Genomic DNA, 24,210 nt, shown 5'->3' with positions numbered 1-24,210 from the left:
TTTCAAAACTCTTTATTGATATTTTCAAAAACTTTGAAAATAAAAGAGAAAGAAAAACATTTTTTTCAAACAAGACAGTCTCTCTATAGTGGATCTTGGTAAATGACATGTGACTCTTAGACACAAAACTCATGCTCAAAATCAATGTTGAAGCAAGAAATAAGGAACATTTGGGGCATCTTTGAAGATTCAACATCAAATATTGGGGCATTTTTGGATATTGGGGCATCTTTGGGGATTCAACATCCTAATGCAAATTATCAGACCTTTTTCAGGAGATAAAACATAACCAATTCATGTTACATGCATCTTATGCATACATTTTATAACATCATATTTGTCATTTTTTTCCCACATACATAATTTTTGCAGCTTTTAGAGTCAAGTTTCGACTTCAAGACGAAGGATACTCGATTCAAAAGCACATTTACAAATTAATATCGGTTGCTTAGCTCAGCAGCAAGAAGCTACACTTCAACCAACTCGACAGATAGAAAGATCGACATTCATTTTCAGATTCGACATTTCCAATATAAATTCTGTCTCGCTTGAGACAGTCTCATTTAATGCAGATGATTATCTCACTTGAGATTGCTTTTTTAAAACAGACTTTGTCTCACTTGGGACTGTTTTACTCGAAAGAAGATTTATTTCACTCATGATTGTTTTTCTTAAAACAAGATTTGTCTCGCTTGAGACCGTTTTCACTAGAAGAGTTTTGTCTCTCTTGAGACAGTTTCCCTTGAAACAAATTTTGTCTCCCTTGAGACAGTTTCTCTTGAAACATAAACATTGAAAACATTTCCCTTGAAATAAATTTTCTTCTCTCTTGAGATAATTTCCCTTGAAACAAAATTTTGTCTCTCTTGAGACAGTTTCCCTTGAAATAAATTTTGTCTCTCTTGAGACATTTTCCCTTGAAATAAATTTTGTCTCTCTTGAGACAGTTTCCCTTGAAACAAAATATTTAAATATGTTTTCTTTGAAACAAATTTCGTCCCCCTTGAGACAGTTTCTTTTGGAACTAAGTTTTATCTCTCTTGAGACAGTTTCTCTTGAAACAAATTTTGTCTCCCTTGAGACAGTTACTCTTGAAACACAAAATCTTCAAATTTATTTCCCTTAAGACATAATTTTGTTTCCCTTGAGACCGTTTCTCATGAAACAACAGATACCTTTGAGATCGTTTCCCTTGAAACAAATTATATCTCTTTCAAGACAACTTCTTTTGAAGCATCATCTGAACCGTTACACTCAGCTCAGGCACATACTTGAGATGGTCGAGAAGCATTTCTCAAATCAAAAATAGAATGTGCACATCAGATTTGAACATTTGAAGAATTCAAGATCAGGGATCAAAATTTGAAGATTCAAGAATCAAGATTCCAGACAGGCAACTGGAGATTGAGATTTATCTCCAGAGCCCCAAGATAACATATGTTGCATATACATTTTAGGCACACCTAAGAGCATTGCATACATAGCATCACATATATGCATAACTTTTTCAGGTTTTAGCTAGAGTCAATTTCAACTTTGCGGCGAAGGATATTGAACTCAAAGCGACACAATTTGCTCGAGAGTGGATTTCAACTTCACGACGAAGGATATCTAGCTCGAAGCCAAACTTCACAATAAAGGGGTCTCCACGGTTTCAACTTCACGGCGAAGGGAATTGTGTCCACCCGCAACATAAAATACTTGGATTTCAACTTAACGACAAAGGATATTCAAGTCAAGGTTCAACTTCACAACGAAGGGGCCATCCGCGATTTCAACTCCACGACGGAGGATATTGTGGCACTCGAGACAATGCAAGTTCAACTTCACAACGAAGGGACGGCTGGTTGTCAACAAACAACTTCTCAATTTCAGAGCCAATTTCAACTTCACAACGAAGGATATTGGACTCCAGACAACGCAAGTTCAACTTCACGACGAAGGGACCGCTGCTTGTCAACAACAACTTCTCAATTTCAGAGCCAATTTCAACTTCACAACGAAGGATATTGGACTTCAGACAACGCAAGTTCAACTTCACGACGAAGGGACCGCTGCTTGTCAACAACAACTTCTCAATCTCATAGCCAATTTCAACTTCACAACGAAGGATATTGGACTCCAGACAATGCAAGTTCAACTTCACGACGAAGGGACCGCTGCTTGTCAACAACAACTTCCCAATCTCAGAGCCAATTTCAACTTCACAGCGAAGGATATTGAACTCGAGACAACACAAGTTCAACTTCACAACGAAGGTACGGCTGGTTGTCAACAATAATTTCCCAGTTTCAGGGCCAATTTCAACTTCACAGCGAAGGATATTGGACCCAAGACAGCACAAGCTCAACTTCACAGCGAAGGGGCGGCTGACTGTCGACAAGCAATTTCGGAGCCAATCTCAACTTCACAGCGAAGGATATTGGACTCGAGACAACACAAGTTCAACTTCACAGTGAAGGGACGACTGGTTGTCAACAAACAATTTCCCAGTTTCAGGGCCAATTTCAACTTCACAGCGAAGGATATTGGACCCAAGACAGCACAAGCTCAACTTCACAACGAAGGGGCGGCTGACTGTCGACAAGCAATTTCGGAGCCAATCTCAACTTCACAGCGAAGGATATTGGACTCGAGACAACACAAGTTCAACTTCACAGCGAAGGGATGGCTGGTTGTCAACAAACAATTTCCCAATTCCAGAGCCGATTTCAACTCCACGACGGAGGATATCGTGCTACCCGAGACAACACAAGTTCAACTTCACAACGAAGGGACGGCTGGTTGTCAACGAACAACTTTTCAGTTTCATCCGCGATTTCAACTCCACGACGGAGGATATCGTGCCACTCGAGACAACACAAGTTCAACTTCACAACGAAGGGACGGCTGGTTGTCAACAAACATTTTTCAAATTTCAGAGCCAATTTCAACTTCGTAGCGAAGGATATTGGACTCGAGACAACACAAGTTCAACTTCACAACGAATGGACGGCTGATTGTCAATAAGATTTCGTTCAGAGTCAATTTCATCTTCACAGCGAAGGATATTAGACTCGAGACAACACAAGCTCAACTTCACAGCAAAGGGGCGACTGACTGTCAACAAACAATTTCAACTTCACAGCGGAGGATATTGGACTCGGAACAATATTTGGATTTCAACTTCATGGCGAAGGATATCCAATTCTCAGGCTCAACTTCACGACGAAGGGGCCCTGTACGATTCCAATTTCACAAACAGATTGACCCAACTTCACGACGAATGAGTCATCTGTAACGCATCAACACCGAAGTCTTCAGGTCAAGTTTCACCTTCACGACGAAGTATCTTGATCCAGAAGACGATTCAAAGGCCACTCGCCAAAAGCTTTGAGTTCGATTCCAACTTCACGACGAATGATATAGTGCTCAGAAGCTTCCAGATGAACTCGACTTCACGACGGAGGAGTCATCCGTAACTCAATTCGACAGGGAGTTATTGAAACATCAGAGTCAATTTTCAACTCCACCGAATGAAAAGTGTGTCTTTCAATCTTTGCCCTATCCCCGTTACACGACTATGGGCAAAGAGGGGCAGCTGTCAACACACCTTTTTCGTCCTACTAGGATTCAAACTCTCAAAAATAGGATAGAATTCTGCTAGGATTCAACTCCTAAAATAGGATAGAATTTTGCTATGTTTTAAACTCCTAAAGATAGGATCCACAAGCACTATAAATAGCCATTGTAGCTCACTATTGTAACACACGATTGACAGACGATTTACACACAAAACATATAGGAAAGCACGGGAAGATACAAAGGCAAAACTATTGTAAAAGATTCGAAAAAGAAATAAAAGGTAACATTTTCTTTTTTTCTTTCTTTTGAATGTGCACGTTATTTTTCTTGAGATTTAGTTCGAATAACTCAAAACGTGGGTTGCGCCGATGACCAAAATGGGTAGGGTTTCGAAGTTTCGAACCTAGATCTACCCCGAGGCTTATTTTGAAATACCGGTTTGATTTTCGGTTAAAGGAGGGGGAGAGCTTTTTAAAAATCTATATTAGTCCATTTATTTATTATATGGATATTTTATTCATTTATTTTTATTATTCATGTTATTATTATTATATGTATATATATATATTTTAGATTATTCTCATTCTTTTACTATATTTTATTATTATTATATATATATATTTCTTTAATATTCTACTTATAAATCTATTATTACTATATATTGTAATTATCTTTATCTAGTCATATTTTTTATACTTTTAATAGTTTATTTATATACCTATTATTAATATATATATATTCTTAATTATTTTTATTTGATTATTTTTTTATTTACGTAATATATCTTATAACTTTATATATATATATATATTATTTTCGTTTTTTTATTTATTATTATTATATTATTTTTTTAAAAACCTTGTGTCTTTATCATTATTATTATTAAATATTATATTATATATTACTAACTTAGAGGACCCATTTTTTTATCTTATTTCTGACTAAAGCCTCTCACTTTCGGTGAAGTGAGAGGGTAGCTTTTCTATTTTTAAATATTTGGTGTATATATATATATATATTTTTTTTCCTTTTTCAAATATTACTATATATAATTATTATTTTACTATTTTTTTCCTTTATCTTATTTATTTATTTTATTTATTTTATTTTTCCCTTTTATCTTATTTGTTTTCTTTATCTTGTTTATCTAACACATTTCTCGATTTTTTAAGGATATTTTCAAATCAATCAAGGGTAAGTAATTGGGGTCGAAACTTTACCTTTTAATTTAACTTGTTATTTTTCTTAATTAAGACAACTGGAAATTACGTAGTACCGAAAAGGCGGTTCAAGGGTGCTAATCCTTCCTTGACCGTAACCGACTCCCGAGCTCGACATATTTCTGGTAAGACGCAGATCAGGTAAGAAATAGGGTATCCGATCAACCCATTTATTTTTAAATAAATGATCGGTGGCGACTCTAATCCACATTTTTCAAGTCGAAGCCCAATTCCGGAGCTCAACCGAAAGACGGTTGCGACATATATATATATACATACATGTTAATTGCACTTAGATTGTTTTATTGTTTTTTTTAATTATTCTTTTATTTTATTCTGAATGTGCATGGTTGAAGGTTGATAAATATGTATAAATGGATTTGATATAACAATGCGTTGAAAAAAAAAATTATAAAAAAAATTAGTTATATATTATTTAAAATGTGTTCAAAATATCTAAAATTGATTTTTAAAAAGTTAAAAAGACGTCAAAATAAATTTATAAGAGTTTTTGGGATTTTATGAATTCTTAAAATCTTTTTAAAACCTGAAGTAGGATTTTGAAATCTCCTTAGAAGGTTTCGAAACCTTTGAGACAATCTCTATATGGTTTTGAAAACTCATGTTTCGAAAGCCCATATAATGTTTGAAAATATCATGTATAATGTAACGTCAAATCTTTTATCACTGCTTTCGTTGGTCGCTCAAATGATTTTAAATTTTTTATGTGATTAATAAAATGTTTAATCTAAATAATTATATCACAAATCTTTCAAGTTGTGATCTAAAGTTGAAATATATCTCTATAATAAAATTTTACTAATTAAATTATTATATTTATTAATTTATTAAATCAGATATTATAGAATGTAAACCTGACAAGAATATTATTTAAAAACACATGTATTACTGTATAACTTAAATTTGATAATAAATATTTCTTATAAAATTTATTAACATTATTTGTATTTTAAACACACGAGATCTAAACTATCATTGTATTTTAAATATGCTAAATCTCTAATATGACCGAACTGACATTCGTCTTCATTTAACAACCAAACTAAGAGAAGAACTTGATTGATTTAACGATGAAGTTTATGACCAATTCAAAATTTATACAATAATTATGGGAATTTACTGAAATTAACCCTTTTTAATTTCATCTCCACGCCAAAAGGCAATTTAACCTTGACCGTTGATTTTTTTTCAAAAGCAAATCCGTTTGGCGTCAGTGAAGCTCAAAGAGCGCCAAAATTTCGCGGTCGCTCAAAACAATTCAAAATTTCAGTGAAAAGCCCCTAAAATTCAAAAATCCCAAATGAAAATCACTCGCAGATAAAACAAAAGACAGCGCCCCCCCTCCGTTTCTCGCTGTCTTTTCTTTTGCTCTCAGATCTGGATTTCAAAATAAGCAAACAAAAGGCGCTCAGAAAGTTTCACTTCTTTTCTCCTTCTTCAATCTCAGGTACTTGAAACAATATTTAGTTTCAGTTCTCTTTCAAGTCAAAACTGTTCTTCTGTATTTTTATTATATCACCGATTTGTAATCTGGTTTTTATTTTATTGTTTGTTTAGGATTGTCCCAATTTTATGAATTGTTGATGCCCAATTAAGCTTGATATGAATCAAATTATAGTAAGAGCTTCTTTTTATAGATCTTAGAATGCAATCTAGTGAAATAACGTGAAGAAAAGAAAGGGATTATTGTTTCTGGGTCTTGAGTTTTTACCCCAAATTCCCAGTTGTCGTTCCTTTCTATAGAAATTTTTCCAATTTTTCATTACATTTGAGCGTCTGATTGAGGAAAACAGAAGAAGATGGTGAGGGAAGAAAGTGTGGAGCCATTTTACTCGAGGCTTAGGGAATCAGCTAGGGCATCTTCTCTCTCGCCTTTACTTATATTCCCGTCCACCTCCGATGTTGACTCTCTGTGTGCTCTCAAAATCATTTTCCATATTCTTGAATCTGATTCAGTCCGATACTCGTGTTATCCGGTGTCTTCTTTTCAAGAAATCAGAGAATATGCTGCATCTGAATTGAGTTCTTCCTCTGATGAGCCCGTTACTATGCTTTTGATAAACTGGGGGTGCCACCGTGATCTCCAAGAGGATCTTAAGCTAGGGTCAGCTGCGAGGGTTTTTGTCATAGATAGTCACAGGCCGATTCATTTGCATAACTTGAGTGACCAGAATGATCAGGTGGTTGTTCTTTACACTAATGATGATGAACGGTTGGCTGATCTGTCCTATGATTTTGAGGTTAAGGAGTTGGCAAATGCTAGCTATTCTTTGCATAATTCAGAGTTGGATAGTGAAGAAGATGAAGACTGCGAAAGCGAGGACGAAGATGAGGAGGAAGGGAGAGCCGAGGATGGTTCTAGGAAGAGAAGAAGATCATCTTCAGAAGGTGAAGAACCAGTGTCGCGGCGTTTTAAGAAACTGAAAAGGGATTATTATCGGATGGGAACTTTCCATGGAAAGCCATCAGGGTGTTTGATGTATGATTTGTCACATTCTTTGAGGAAAAACACGAATGAGTTGCTTTGGCTGGCTTGTGTTTCACTTACTGATCAGTTTGTTCATGAGAGGCTAACAGATGAGAGGTATGAAGCTGGGGTTATGGAGCTTCAGCAGCATATTAACAGTTTAGGGAATCTCGATGCCGTTACTTCGGTGACTCTTAAAGATGGTACCAAGGTTCGAGCACCTGATTCCTCAAGAATTGCTTATGAAGATGAACCAAGACTTATGTTGTTAAGAGAGTGGAATTTATTTGATTCAATGCTGTGCTCGTCATACATTGCCCCTAAGTTGAAGACCTGGAGTGATAATGGTATGAAGAAGCTTAAGCTTCTGCTTGCAAGGATGGGATTTGCACTTGTAGATTGCCAGCAGAAGTTCCAGTACATGAATCATGAAGTAAAACAGAAGATGAAAGATCAATTTGAACAAATTTTGCCCGAATACGGACTTAATGATTTCTACTACAAAAGTTTTTTGCGTCTACATGGTTATACTTCAAGGGTTTCAGCAGCAGATATGGTATATGGGGTTACTGCACTGCTTGAATCGTTCATGCAATCAGATGGCACGTGTGCTTTGATGCAGTTTGGGGTGGCATACGATGCACTGTCCCTAAGTAATCTTGATAAGCTGAAATCTGGAATGCAACAAGCAATCAAGATACAAAGAGCTATTCTTAGGCAAGGAAGTGCTTCAATAACAAAGAGTGGGTGCATCAGGAGTGGGAGAAAGTTTAGGTGGGTGAAGCTTGAAGATTCAGTAGACACAAAACTGTTGGGTCACCCCCAGGCTCTGACTAAGTTCTGCTACTTTTTAATGGATGCCTTGAAGGAGAAGGGTGCAAAGCTGAAACCTTTGCTTTGTGCCTGCATATTGCAGGAGCCATCCAAGGTGTTGATTGTTGGGGTCTGTGGGAAGCCTCGTCTCGGAGCGCTTAAAGGGAATGCGTTCGGTCTTGCATTCAGGAACGCGGCTGAGGAAACTGGAGCTGAATTCTTCCACGAACTATTCGAGTCTTCTTGGATTGTGCTGGATGCAGGCGTTGTTAATTCCTTCATGGTCAAACTAACTGAGAAGCTTTGATGTAAAGCCTTCAACATTAGGGCAATTGTAACTTGGCTTTGTTAAATTGGAAACATTTGTTCTTTTTTTAAGCAAATTTTTAGCTTGTTTGGAATTTTTCATAAATAAAATTCCAGTTTATGATCAGCAGATATTTTAATATTTTTTTTCTCGGGTGTTAAGTTTCATCCTCAACTTTCGGTTCAATCATATTACTTCCCTTTCTCTAGGTAAAATAACGAAACCAACTTATAAGCAAACACAAGTTCTACAAGAAACAAATTAATGAACAAAACTGAAACACAGAGAATTGTCATCCATCTAATTGGTGGGCATCTCAAACCGACAAATAGGGCAATAATGGCTCTGCTTCAACCATCTTTCGATGCAACCGCAGTGAAAGAGATGAGAACATGGCATCTGAGATGCTTCAAATCCAACGCTGAGTTCCTCTAAGCACACCATGCACTCTTCTTTCTCCCCATCTTCTACTTTGACCCTCTTTACCATCTTTTTAACAGATGACTCTGTCGCTCCTGCCATTCCATAGTTATTGTTTTCAAGTTCCCTCCTCGATTCCGCCAAAGCTCTGCTCATCAAGGTCTCCTCGTCGGTCATGGGTTCCAGTCCCACAAGCATATCGGAAAGTAATTGCAAGGCTTGGAAGGAATATCCCCGGTCCAATATTCTACGAACAGTTCGAAACCCACATTGGATTATATCTTGAAGGACACCTTCATAAGCAGCGGAGGAAGTGTCGACTCTGAGCTCTGCAAGCTTTGGAGCAAGAACCTCGTTAAGGCGGCGGGGGCTTTGCAGAAGGTTCAGACGGAAACAAAGAGTTCGTTGGGAGAAGAAAGGGTCGGCGGAGGCGGTGGTGATGTAGCGGACATTAACGGTTAACACAATGTAGATTGAAGCCGGAGGTATTTGACGGTGGTGGGGTATGATTTGCAGAGGGTGAGAATGATGCCATACAACCTTGTACTCCATTGATTAACGTTTGAAACGAAACTTGAGCCTGAGGTTAAAGCTAAACTCTGCTTGTGTAGTATTTTATAGAGCACACGCAATGGCGGCGCAAAATAATCGGACTTTTCCGTTGTTTATGTCAGAGGGCAATTTTTTTAATTAATGCGTTGAAAATAAAATTGACCATATAGAATGTATGTAATATTATATTTTAAAATAAAATATTTGTTCTAGTAATTATTAAAAGTTGTCAAGAATTTTTCCCTAAAACTCCGGTTTGCTCCATCTTTTTATTACTTATATTTATATTTATATCATATTTACCTTCAATCAATATTATTTTTATATTGATATTGTTTTTGTTTCTTCAATTTCAAGTCCTAATTAGAATAGAAATTCGTATGATATCAATTTAGGGTATATGATTTTTGATTTTAAAAAGGTGTTATTTCGATAGAATGATACTCATTTCAACCAATTTCATTCAATTCAATGATTGATCAAAAGAAAGTTTTATTTTAATAAATAAATAATAGAATAAATTGCATGAGCTTAGCTCAATCAAGTAATGGTATTTATTTTTTTATTTTTATGCAATGATTTGGTCTAATAAATTCGTCCATTTAGATTGTATCAATGTGACATAATGATAAATAAAAGGAAGAGACAAATTTACAATAAAATAATATTAAAAAAATAATTAGAAAAAAATAAAATAAAATAAAGGGGATAGAATTAGGTATATGGAATCTAATGGCTATAAGACAACTCGTCTATCATTTGAGGAGTAATTCTAGAATCTAATTGAATCTAAAATATGAAAGATTGTGTTATGTAAGAAACAATGTGTATGGGATATTAGATATTGACAAGTTATATACGAACTCAAAATAAATATAATCCAGCCCATTACTGTGGAGTTATATAGAGATTCCAATAGAAGAATATAAGTTCTTCTGTTTTTTCTTTAACTCTGAATTAAATGAATAAAGAGATAAAATAAAGATAAAAACGAAGAATTCAAAGTAAGGAATGGGTTGGAAAAAGAAAACAAATGGAAGAATAAAGTATGGCGGATTCACAAAAATCCAATGGATAGGAATTAAAAAAAAGATATTTAGAAATCATTTGAAGTATATGTCGTTTATTGTAGACTTCTTACATGCACAATGTCAAAAATAATTGGTGGCGTTCTAAAAGCGTTAGATAATTCATACGTTTTTTAAAAATTATTGTGTGGTCTAATTAACTTTAACAAAAACTCTACTTGAAAAAAATATTTTTTTATCATATGCATGAACAATTTTTCTTTTCAACACATCATTAGAGCAGTTTTACTACGTCAGAAACTTTAATTATATCAATCATATATATCTTTTAGAAGCATCAAAAATATATAAATTAATTATTTTAAAATAAAAAATTATATAAAAAATATTAAAAATATATTCAAATATTTTAAATAAATGATATATATAAACCAACATAATTGCGGCTGATAAAAGTTCATTGATACATTGACATTATCATAGTTCAATCACATTTATCTTTTATACTTGTGAGTATTTATCAATACACAATCTGAGGATTAAAATAGAGATAAATCAGTATGATGATTAAATAAACGTCATTTAAATATGGAGAAGCAACATCAAATCCAATTTTAAGAAGAAAAAAGAAGAAGAAATATGTACTACAAGAGCAGATAAAGAATATGTTATAAAATAAACAAAATCATCTATTATTTTTATACGAAAAGTGGAAGATTAATTAGAAAAAAAATATAATCAGATTATAGAAAGAGAAAGTAAAAGAAAAAATTATCAGACAATCAGCTTAAAAGTAATGTCGCTATCCATAGTAAAAAAAATTTATCAATGATCGATGATGAATTTAACAGTTATGTTTAAATGTGTATTATTAATAACGATAGACTAGATGTTGGTCGTCGATGTAGCCTTGTGCTTCAAATATGGAATGCCACTGACAAAGACTGACTTTGTTGTGAGAATCTAACATGGCGGATCATTCTTTGGTTGGATCGGGGAAGGTGTCTCCTTGTGGCTTTCACTTGCTCCTGAGGCACCGAGGGAATTGCATGAAATTTTGGAGCTGGATGGTCCTGGCAGTGTGCATGGAAGCCAACGTGTGGTTTAGTGATGGTTGTCGTCAATTCTTCATTCTATTATAAACAAATATCATCTTATAAGATTATAAACAAATATCATGAAACATACACTTGATTCAGTTACATGAAAGGGAAATTCACTTTGGGCCTGCAAATTACATTTCCATGCACGTGGTCATGGATGGAGAAAATTACAACACATATAGGCAGTTGATCCTTCAGTTCGATTAGCTACGGAAACAATTGAGTTAAGAAATTGCTTACCATGTAAGCTAGCTTCAGAGATCTTCGACATCCTCTCGAAAGTTCATCCTTTTTAACAGATTTAACAGGCAAGGAATTCTGCATTTTTTGTTGCAAAATATTGAAAAATAGTGTTGTAGTATTACAATCTAAAAAAAATTCGTTTCAATAATAAAGTTAAAAAAATGTGAAATTAAAATAGAAACTGTAATCGGATGAAATTGAATATGTAGAAGAAGAGTTTTGTTGAGGCCTGAATGAACAGTTTTCTTAAGACAGATTCGTCCTCTCCTCGGTGCTTTGAGTAACGTTGGACGTCGGTCTCCCAGGATTCAACAACAAACGTTCACAACAGTAAGCATAACCGTAGTGAACAATCGAACACAATCTTTGTCTTTATCTATCACCGGAAAATGACTTTTGAAGAATCGGAGAATTGAAAGGAAAGTACTTGAAAGAAAATAGTAAAAGTTGTGTGTTGAAATGTGTCACAACTTAGCCTTTATATAGGGAGAGTATTGAAAGGTTAAGACCTTTATTGAAAGGTTAAGACCTTTAAATGAAATGATTTAATCATTTGATTAGAAATCATAACCTTTTAATCAAAAGGTTATCATGGAAAGACATGACCTTTAGAGTGAAATGAAATAACTATTTTCATGAAAAGACTTAATTATTTTTCATTAATAGTCATGATTCAATCAATTCATTTATATTTTTCCTACAATCCCCCACATGAATGAATTTCATTGTTTAAAGCATTGACTCGATGTGGTGATAGATTCTACGTTCGATATTTGCATAGGATAGGTAGGCGTCCCCCTTTGAACCTTCCCTTGTGAAAATATGTTTACCTTACTGGCTGTCCAGTAGACGTGATGTCCTTGAACTGTCCTATCGTTTGTGTAAGCGATGACATACCTCACACAAATATCTTACTGACAAGAGTTTGGTTCTCATGGTTATGTCTATATAGCCGTGGACATCTCCTGGTTCTGTAAGAGCTTAGAGAACTATGCCCCAATAGTCTCTTTGAAGCGGCTCCACTTCACTCTCACATAGGTGACTTATGTTGTTCAGTTCAACGAAACACATATTGGTCATTAAAAGCATTGCTTAACCTTATCCACATTTTAGTCACTGTTTTAATCATAGGAATGGGCTTGGGGATAAAACCCCCACAGTGACCTCACCGGTCTATGCAAGTAGGTTGTCCCATTGAACCTAGATCTTGGGATCTCCAGTCAACTAGGTTGGGCTTTCCTTCATATAGAGCCTTAACAATTCATGGGCTTTACTCTCATTCCTCTTGATGTTTTATCAACTTGATCTCGATTCAACCCTTTGGTTAGCGGATCCACAATGTTATCTTTTGATCTTACAAAATCAATAGAAATAACTCCAGTTGATATCAGTTGTCTAATGGTATTGTGTCGACGTCACATGTGTCTTAACTTACCATTATACATTACATTTTGTGCTCTACCAATTGTTGCTTGGTTATCACAATATATACATATTTTGGGTATAGGCTTTGGCCATTCAGGAATATCCTCCAAAAAATTTCGTAACCATTCTGCCACTTCTCCAGTTTTGTCCAAGGCTACAAACTCAGATTCCATCGTGGATCTGGTTATAATTGTTTGTCTTGAGGATTTCCATGACACAACTCCTCCTCCCAATGTGAAAATATAACCACTTGTGCCTTTGGTATCTTGAATATCAGATATCCAACTGGCATCAGAGAATCCTTCTAACACAGCAGGATCTCTAGAATAATGCAATCCATAGTTTCGAGTATATCTGAGATATCTCAATACCCTTATAATTGCTTTCCAGTATTTCTCCCCTGGATTGCTTGTAAATATGCTTAAACTGCTTACAGTGAAAGCAATATCAGGTCTAGTGCAACTCATAAGGTACATTAGACTGCCTATGATCCTTGCATATTCCATTTGATTAACACTTTTACCTTTATTTTTAGATAGATGTTGACTTGTATCTATCGGAGTTTTGGCTACACCAGAATCATCCTTGCCAAAATTTTCAAGAATCTTGTCTACATAGTATGACTGAGTCAATATGAGATCTTCAGATGACCTTTTGATTTGGATGCCCAAAATCATGTCAGCAAGTCCCATTTATTTCATGTCAAATTTTGAATTTAACATATTTTTGGTACGTTTTATCATTTCATTGTTATTTCCAATAATGAGAATGTCGTCAACATAGAGGCATATGATTACATATCCATCATTAGTGATTTTGACATACACACATTTGTCACACTCATTTATTTTAAATCCATTTGATATCATAACACTATCAAATTTTTCATGTCATTGCTTTGGTGCTTGCTTAAGTCCATATAATGACTTTACCAACTTACATACTTTCTTTTCTTGTCCTGGAGCTACATAACCCTCAGGTTGTTCCATGTAAATTTCCTCATCAAGGTCTCCATTAAGAAAAGTTGTCTTAACATCCATTTGATGTACTTTTAATTTTCGTAAAGCGGCAATTACAAGTATCATTCTTATAGAAGTTATTCTTGATACGGGTGAATATGTATCAAAGTAATCAAGACCTTCCTTTTGTCGGTACCCTTTAATAACCAATCTGGCCTTGTACTTATCAATTGTTCCATCTATTTTCATTTTTTTATTTGAAAATCCATTTAGAATTTAATGGTTTAATTCCATAAGGAAGATCCACTAATTCCCACGTATGATTTTGCATGATGGAATCAATTTCACTTTTTATGGCATCTTTCCAAAAATTACTTTTAGATGAATGTATAGCTTCGCTATAAGTTACAGGTTCAGTCTATAGCATATAGGTTAGAAAATCCGATCCAAAGGATTTTTCTACTCGTTCCCTTTTACTTCTTCTTAGCTCTATCTCGACTTCAACCTCTTGTTGGAAGTCTTGACTATTTTCATTAATAGTTTCTAAAGTTCGTTTCCTTGAACTTGAGCCAACTTCTCTAATTTTACAAGGAAATATATTTTCAAAGAATGAGACATTTTTAGATTCTAATATCGTATTCTTGTGAATTTCTGGATTCTTTGATTCATGCACAAGAAATCGATATGCATTGTTATGGTGAGCATAGCCAATGAAAATACAATTCACTGTTTTAGGACCTATTTTCATTTGCTTTGATAAAGGAGCCAGTACCTTTGCAAGACACCCCCACACTTTCAAGTAATTGTAGGAGGGTTTCTTGCCTGTCCACAACTCATATGACGTATTGTGTTTTTTCTTGCGAGACACCTTATTTAAAAGGTAATTTGATGATAAGACAGCTTCCCCCCCACATGTTCTGTGACAACCCAGAACTTCCTAGCATAGCGTTCATTATTTCCTTTAATGTTCAATTTTTTCATTCTGCTACTCCATTCGATTGAGGAGAGTATGATGGTGTTACCTCATGAATAATACCATGTTGTGCACAATATTGACCAAATGGTTCAGCATATTCACCACCACGATCACTTCTCACCCTCTTAATCCTTTTGTTAAGTTTGGTTTCAACTTCTTACTTAAAGAGAATAAATTTTTCTATAGCTTCATCATTGCTTTTAAGCAAATATACATAGCAATATTTTGTGCTATCATCAATGAAGGTAATAAAATATTTATTCTCTCCTCTAGTTTGAACAAATTTTAAGTCACAAACATCACTGTGTATTAGATCAAGAGGTTATGTATTTCTTTCAACGGGTTTAAATGAAGACCTTGTTAGTTTAGCTTCAACACATGTTTCACATTTATGATTATAATTAATGTGAAATGGAGGAATATGTTCTAAGTTAATTAATCTACGTAAAGTATCATAATTAACATGTCCGAGTCTACCATGCCATAAATTAAATGACTCAATCATATAAACAGAAGACGAAGAATCATTCTTATTTATATTTTTAGCTTTTACAGAGATAGCATTGAGTTTCCACATATTGTTCAATACATATCCCCTTCCCACAAATATTCCCCCTTTTGATAAAACTAACTTCTGGATTCAAACACCATCCTAAAGCCATATATACTTAGGAGGGTCCCAGAGACAAGGTTCTTTCGTATGTCAGGCACATACAACACGTTTTGAAGTTTCAACTCTTTGCCAGAAGTCATCTTTAAAATTACAGTGCATTTCCCCTTGATCTTGGAAGTTGCAACATTGCCCATATAGAGCTTTTCTCCTTTCTCACAAGAAACCAACTTTGCAAAGGAGTCCTTGTCACAACAAATATGGCGTGTGGCACCAGTATCAAGCCACCATTCTCTTGGATTTGAATCAACCATGTTAACTTCAGAGACCACAACACATAGGTCAAGTTCAGATACTTCCTTGGAAATTTTTGTCACAATCTGGACCTTTTTAGAAGCCTATATTCGGATGACATGTGTCCCGTCTTATTGCAATTAAAGTATTTCCCTTGGAATTTTTGCTTCTTAGAAACACCGCCTTTTGGTCCTAGTTTAGACTCAATTTGAGCTTGCTTTCTTTTCTTGAAGTCCTTGACTTCCACCACATTTTCCTTGGCAATGTTATGATTGACTGTTTTGTTTAGCCTTTTAGCCGCACATCGATTGTCTTCTTCAATCCGAAGTCTTACAATCATATCTTCCACTGTCATTTCTTTTCTCTTATGCTTAAGATAATTCTTAAAGTCATTCCAAGCAGACATAAGTTTTTCAATCATGGCTGCCACCTGAAAGGATTCACTTACAATCATCCCTTCTGCGAGATAACCATGAATGATCAGTTGGAATTCTTGCACCTGATTCGCAACAGTTTTAGAATCAACCATTACAAAGTTTAAGAATTTGGCAACTAAGAATTTCTTAGCACCAGCATCTTCAGTTTTGTATTTATGGTCCAATGATTCCCATAGTTCCTTAGCCGTTTTCTTTACGTTGTATACTTCATAAAGTGCATCAGATAAACCATTCAAGATGTAGTTACGACATAGGAAATCAGAGTGCTTCCATGCTTCGATAATGTTGAACGCGGTTGCAACATCCACTTCATCCTCTATAATAGTAGGGGGATCATCCTTAAAAAATTTGGCCAGATTCAATGTCGTCAAATAAAACAACATTTTCTGTTGCCATGTTTTGAAATTCTCACCATTGAATTTCGCAGGCTTTTTATTATGACTCATGGTCATAGGTAATGTTTGGCTCGCAGCCTGAGTCTGTGTAGCGACAATCGCATTAGATTGTGAATTGGATGAAGTATCAGACATTTTTCTGTAATCGGAATCAAAACTGAAATAATAAATATAATATGAAATGAAATATATATTTACCTAAATATATTATCACAATAATCTGTATGAGTTTAGATTGAACTACAACACAAGGAATATGTCTTAAGATTGTTGCAAAATATTGAAAAATAGTGTTGTAGTATTACAATCTAAAAAAATTTCATTTCAATAATAAAGTTAAAAAATGTGAAATTAAAATAGAACATGTAATCGGATGAAATTGAATATGTATAAGAAGAGTTTTGTTGAGGCATGAATGAACAGTTTCCTTAAGACAGATTCGTCCTCTCCTCACTGTTTTGAGTAACGTTGAATGTCGGTCTCCCAGGATACAACAACAAACGTTCACGATAGTAAGCACAACCGTAGTGAACAATCTAACACAATTTTTGTCTTTATCTATCACCGGAAAATGACTTTTGAAGAATCGGAGAATTGAAAGGAAAGTACTTGAAAGAAAATAGTAAAAGTTGTGTGTTGAAATGTGTCACAACTTAGCCTTTATATAGGGAGAGGATTAAAAGGTTAAGACCTTTATTGAAATGTTAAGACCTTTAAATGAAATGACTTAACCATTTGATTAAAAATCATAACCTTTTAATCAAAAGGTTATCATGGAAAAACATGACTTTTAAAGTGAAATGAAATAACTATTTTCATGAAAAGACTTAATTATTTTTCATGAATAGTCATGATTCAATCAATTCATTTATATTTTTCCTACATTTTTTAACAGGATCAAGCTCAATATGATTTCTTAGTTTTCCTTGTGTTTAGAGATACTATTCGAAAGATATATAGACCCTTTCTTCTTCTTTTTCTTCCCGATTCTTTATGTGAACTCGATCCCTACCAAATGAGCATGAGAAGGAATAGAATGGGAAAAGGGGTAGACAGGTACTATGAGTTTTAACAAAGGGTAAAAGCTTTCATCACAAAGGGATTGCTGAAGGCAAACCTTAGTTTTTGTTCTATGATATTTACTGCTTTCGTGGTTTCATCTGGCTGAGGGGACTCCATATCCATGTTTATTGCCACTTGTGACAGGAGAAAGAAAACCTTGTGATAAAGCATGCAAAACCAAAAGCTCGTCATTTTCAACCCATTCCGAGCAAAATATATAAATACATGAACCTAAAGTTTCATCATTCAACAGGCCTATGTCCAGGGCGGATCCGAAGGGGCCGGCACAGCCTTAGCCGGTTGACCGCCGCGACTACCAAGAAAGGGAAAAGCCATACCGGGGGCATCTGGTCAATGTCTAAATCATCCTGCTGATTAATGATCCAATTCACAGCATCCTCGATATTAGAATTCCCTGCGCCAGTGAACAAAAAACCGTATAAAAACATAAAAAGAATCTCCAAAATATCTCTCAGAAGAAAAAATAATATATTATACACATTCGAGAGCTCACCTGAATAATGAAGTCCCCGAACTACTCTGGCCCGTGGAAAGCCCAACGATTCAAGTTCCGTAAGCAACTTCATACTTACTTCCATAACCTGAACTCCTTTCGTGTAATGAAAGGGCACCAGATTAACAACGACGTAAAGAAGAAGAATAGCCATGAATGAACAAGTACCTTGTTGGGGCTGCATGAAAGTCATGGTTAAAGAAGAAAGCTAAGATTGTGATTCTTGGAAAATGAAAAGAAATGGGATTTAGATGGTTTTAAAGGGATTCTTGAAAGAAAACCCTTCTACTTAAAACATTTCAATACATTTTCCAAGCATTAGAAAACGCGGGCGACTTCGGCTAATCTGGATAACTTCTTTTTCGTTCTTACTTTCTTCTTATCTTTGTCTCATATTATTCTAAAATTCATAGTTTGTTGTGATCCAATTTAACTCTAAAATTTTTACTCAAACATTAAATCATTACATTTACCTTACAATAATATCATATTCAAAAGAGAAAATAACATCAGTGACCAAAAATGTCTTATAATATACGATTTTAACAAACTTTTTTTGGATTTGCCAAAATGACCAACTAAATCGCAATGCGATCGATAATTCGCAACACGATCTCCGGTATCGCAAATCAGTTTCCAGATTCGCAACGCGATTCTAACTATCGCATTGCGATTTTCCAAATTCGCGTTGCGATTTTCCTAATTCGCAATGCAAATACGTAAATCGCAACGCGAATTTGGAAAATCGCAATGCGAATACGTAAATAGCAACGCGAATCTGACTATCGCAATACGATTTACATAGTGCCATTCATATCCAACGTGTATTTTTTTTTTCAAATTCCAAACACAAATATATTAATATATCAGAACACTGAACCGTCCACAGTATATCTCGTAATCGCAACTCATAACCTAAAACCCTAAATCACAACTCAGTCTCATCTCCATCTCTCACTCTCTAAGGCGACATCCGTCCCCATCTCCGACGAAATCAGTCTCCATCTCCGACGATATCAGTCTCCATCTCCGGCGAAATCATTCACGGTCAGAAATGGAAAATCAACCAAATCAACCACCGAGGGTTAGTTTTTTTAATTATTTTTATTTTGAAAATTTTGCATTATTATTAGGTTTTTCATATTGAAATTGATGATAAGTTTACTGGTGTTTTCAATAATAGATTAACCATTTCACTTAGATTGTTTATTATATTCATTCGATTGCTGCCAATACTGCTAAACTGTTTAGTCTTTAACCCTGTGAAGTTAGTATTTGTCTTTGTTTTGTCTTTTGGTTAAAGTAATGCAATCCATTCAAGTTTCTTTCAATTTTAGTATTTGAAACCGAGAATGACTATCGCAATGCGATTCTGTCGTTGCGATTTTCATTTCCCGTTGCGATAGTCAAATTCGCGTTGCGATAGTCATTTTCGTGTTGCGATTTTCATTTTCGTGTTGCGATTTTAAGTTTCAGAAACTATTCTTCTTCTGCAAATTGAAACTTGAATGAATTGCATTACTTCAACTAAAAAACAAAGACAAATACTAAATTCACAGTGTTGCAAATTTAAGTTTGAAGAATAAACTACTACTCTTTATGTTTATTGTTCTTGTTATATATTCACAGTGTAGTTTTTAGTATATCTAACTTGGTATGTTTATTGTTTTTGCAGAACTTTTATTCGGCTCAATTGACCTTAAGAAATAAAGTAAGCCTGGCCAAAACAATTGCGTCGAAGCTTTCACCTGCACAAAGAAAAAATATTTGAGGATACTTGCTTCGGGCTATGGCTGAAAGTACAACATCCGGGCGGAGATGATATGTTGACCCATATGTTTCTTCAAACCATGACTAGCTATCTACCAGAGACTATACAACGTCCTGATGAAGAGATATGGTTTGATTTTCCACCGGCGTATACGTGTTTTGGGCAGGAGGAGTTTTGCTTAATCACCGGTCTACGCTTCGGACACGATGATGTAGATCGGTACACTAGACATATTACCCGCCTATCATGGTTTTCCCGGGTTTTTCCTGAGCTGTTGAATTTACACGTGGAAGACTTGACGAGATTATTGAATAAGAAAGATGGTTTTACTCGGATGGATGACGTCGATGTTGTCCGAGTATGCCTTCTAATACTTTTGCGAGCCGGCTTTTTAGGCAGAGAGGCCCGACAACCTATTCCTAATGATCTAATTAAATTGGTAGAGGACATAAATGCATAGAACCTGTGTCCATGGTGTTCGTATCTATGGATAGCTACATGGAATAAGTTGTCGTCTGCCTTTGATGATCGGAAAAGTTTGCGTGGCGATGGTTCCAAATACACTTTGTCAGGCTTTATTTGGGCCTTTAAGGTAATAATTTTTATATAATGTTTCCAAAATTATAATTAATTCTTTAACAATTACTAATGTTTGTTATTATATTGTTTATAGATTTGGATATTTGAGGCCATTCCCGCCATGCAGACATATACATTAAAAACTTCTAATGATATTCCTAGGGCTATTTCCTGGAAGAGTAAATGGTCCTTGCAGTAATGGGAAGATTTACTAATGTATACTACAATAAATAATGTAAGTTAACACAAATACTACCATATGTTTATAAACAAGTTATTACTAGTACACGTTTAACTTTGTTTGAGCTTTTATATTGTTAGGAGGCCAACACTCCATTACAGAAGCTGACACCCACGGAAGCTGAGCTTGCCACTGATTGGTGACAAGCTAGTAAGCTTTTTTTGATGGCACGGATGATGAGCAGCCACCACTTCGAGAGCCATCACCTCACCCAGAGCCATCACCTGATCGACCCGAATATACACCTCCACAACAAGAGTCATCACCTATTCTGTCACATCATCGAGCCTCTTTTCCACCATCACCTCATGATAGGCGACCGACAAAGATGCCATGACGTTTATCTCCTTGTTCTCCATATCTACCTCCACGGGATGAGTTAGGGGAGTTACGTAATGAGGTCAATGCCTTGCGTGAGGAGGTCGGTACTTTACGCGATGACAATGGTGTATGGCGTGTTGAGGTGTCTACTTTACGTGGTGAGGTAGCAGCTCTACGTGATATTGTAGCATCGTTGCAGAACGAGATTCATACTCTACGTAACGAGGTAAGTTTAATATTTTTCATATTTAACTTGATGATAAATTTACTCGTAATTTCACTTAGATTACTTAGTAAATTCATTCGGTTGCTGCCAATACTGTTTAACTGTTTATTCTTTAACCCTGTGAAGTTAATAATTATTTTTGGTTGTCTTTTGGTTGAAGTAATGCAATCCATTCAAGTTTCAATTTGCAGAAGAAGAATAGTTTACTATCGCAATGCGAAAATGACTATCGCAACGCGAAAATGACTATCGCAACGAGAGAATCGCAATGCGAAATGAAAATCGCAATGCGAAAATGACTATCGCAATGCGAAAATGACTATCGCAATGCAAAAATGACTATCGCAACGAAAGAATCGCAATGCGAAATGAAAATCGCATTGCGATTCTCTCGTTGCGATAGTCAAATTCGCATTGCGATAGTCAAATTAGCATTGCAATAGTCATTTTCGCGTTGCGATTTTAAGTTTCAGATTCTATTCTTCTTCTGTAAATTGAAACTTGAATGAATTGCATTACTTCAACCAAAAGACAAATACTAACTTCACAGTGTTGAAAATTTAAGTTTCAAGAATAAACTACTACTCTTTATGTTGTCATTAAACCTGCACTAAACCTATATGTTGTCCTTTTAAATGTTTATATAAGTGCTTACTTCTGGAATGTTATCTGATGCATTTTGTGAACAATGATATAATAATGACTTGGGTGAATACCGTGCAAGTTTGAAATTTATTTGTATTTGTTTTCACTGTTTAATATCATGTATGTTTATTTATTGATTTATGTATTAATTTATTTTTAGCGGCCCGCTAAGGTGGATGCTCTACGTCGAGTTTTTCTTGCAAGACGGAGTTCACGCATCAGACGGCGTGCACGTGCCATTACGTCTCCGTTCACCCCAATAGTGCGAAGAATCCGTAAGAAAAAGCCCAACTCACTTGTCATCGTTCAAGAGGCCTCCCTTATCGTTCAAGAGGTCCCTATCATCCCTCAAGAGTCCCCTCCCACCGTTCAAGAGGCCACTGTCATCGTTGAAGAGGTCCCTCCCAACATTTTAGAGCCCGATTCACACGGCGTAATATATCGAATTATTGAGAAGCCCCCTCACGTGCCGGACATGATGGATAACTGTTGGCTTTCGTATAAGTTACCGGCCAATACCATTCCGGCAGATGAAGTGGAGAGGAAACAACTACCGGAAACAATTATGGATAATACCCTTTGGGCTAAGACCGCAGTTGATTTTTATCTACATGAGCGGAGCCAAGGGTGTTACGCTGACATATACAAACTCAACAATGATATGCATTTGTTGATTGAACGGTCTTGGTGGGGTGTATTATTAGGGGTTGAAGACAACGGCTATTTCGATGGGGGTAAGTATTATATTTCTTCTTATATTTCAGTTTGATTAATTTTTTTTTAAAATTTATGTAATTCACTAAGATATGTATTTTTTTGTAAAACAACATATTGATGCATGGGTGACACGTCTTCTAATTGTAAGGAAATTGAAGAAAAATATAAAAAAAACGCGATATACAATTATGCCGACGTTTTTTCACGTAGTTCACTTGAAGAATCAACGACAGGAATCATATGTGTTGGCTAATGGACAAGCTAAACTTTATCCTGCATGGTGGGAGGTCGATAAGGTTAGTATATTTGTTTAAATATTTTAAAGGTGTTAATAAATAAGTGCGCAATTTGAATTATTACATTTCGATGCAGGTGTTTATCCCTGTTTTGGAACATACTCATTGGCTTCTCGTCGAGCTTCAGCTCCCATCCCTAAAGACAATAGTATATGACAACATGATAAATTATATATCATTGTCTGATTTGAGAGATATTATTAAGGGATGGAGCTCTCGTTTGGCTAAATTCTTGGATGCAATTAATTATTGGACTAATTCTGAAAACAAGAAGCCAAAGAAGTTCAATGTTACAGTTATCAGAGATGAGACTGCGCCATAACAAACGAAGGAAGCCAGAGGGGATTGTGGTCCTCTCGTATACATGTGCTTGGAGCGTTTGATGACAGGAAGTACACAGTTTTTACCTCCCACCGATAGAGATAGAGGTGCAGTAGGCTTGTGGTTTCGGCATTTTATGGCTAGAGCGATATATGCGGGACGCTGCCTACCTGCATCCGCGTTATGAAAGTGTCCATAAACAATTTGTAAGTCAAATGCAAGTGTTGTTAAACATATATACTCTTTTTGGTTTGAAAATGTTTGGTTAAGTAGCTAGAATTCAATAATTTGTTGTTTGTAGGTTTTAGATGTGTAGAAAGTGTTGTTGATTCAATGTTTGGTTTCTGCAGGTTAATCCTGAAATGAGCTGCGTGAAATGGATGTATGGGTGCAAAAGTTAATTCAATAATTGATGAGGAAATAATTCTTATTATTATTTTTTGATTGTTTAATTGATTTGTAAAAGATGATTTGTAAATGTTGATTTGTTTAATTGATGTGTACATAATTATTATTTGTGCTTGTTTAATTGATTGAAATGTAATAATTGATTTGTTGATTTCAATCTGCATTATGTTGAATGTAAAACAGACTATCGCATCGCGGAAATGGCTATCGCAACGAGAGAATCGCAATGCGAAATGAAAATCGCAATGAGAGAATCGCAATGCGAAAATTAAAAT

The 24,210-nt window shown here is 35.3% G+C and overlaps 2 protein-coding genes across 2 annotated transcripts; one reads left to right on the top strand and one right to left on the bottom strand.

Moving 5' to 3' along the window:
- Positions 1–6,443: 6,443 nt before the first annotated feature.
- On the top strand, positions 6,444–8,410 carry LOC120165147 (cell division control protein 45 homolog). Its single transcript, XM_039174733.1, has one exon. It carries the CDS (start codon positions 6,605–6,607, stop codon positions 8,390–8,392), a length of 1,788 nt encoding a protein of 595 aa, XP_039030664.1. The 5' UTR covers positions 6,444–6,604; the 3' UTR covers positions 8,393–8,410.
- A 282-nt stretch (positions 8,411–8,692) lies between these two features.
- Positions 8,693–9,364, bottom strand: LOC120163580 (E3 ubiquitin-protein ligase SDIR1-like). The gene has a single exon (XM_039173483.1). The coding sequence runs from the start codon at positions 9,362–9,364 to the stop codon at positions 8,693–8,695; it is 672 nt and encodes a 223-aa protein (XP_039029414.1).
- Between the last annotated feature and the right edge of the window lie 14,846 nt (positions 9,365–24,210).

This window comes from Hibiscus syriacus, unplaced genomic scaffold, assembly GCF_006381635.1.
Source record: "Hibiscus syriacus cultivar Baekdansim isolate YM2019G1 unplaced genomic scaffold, ASM638163v2 tig00002919_pilon, whole genome shotgun sequence".
NCBI classification, from domain to species: domain Eukaryota; kingdom Viridiplantae; phylum Streptophyta; class Magnoliopsida; order Malvales; family Malvaceae; genus Hibiscus; species Hibiscus syriacus.
This window is presented reverse-complemented; position numbering and strand designations above follow the sequence as displayed.

Bases quoted from the DNA above. Each gene is read 5' to 3' on its own strand.
- LOC120163580 (XM_039173483.1), bottom strand. From the start codon at position 9,364: ATGGAGTACAAGGTTGTATGGCATCATTCTCACCCTCTGCAAATCATA.
- LOC120165147 (XM_039174733.1), top strand. From the start codon at position 6,605: ATGGTGAGGGAAGAAAGTGTGGAGCCATTTTACTCGAGGCTTAGGGAA.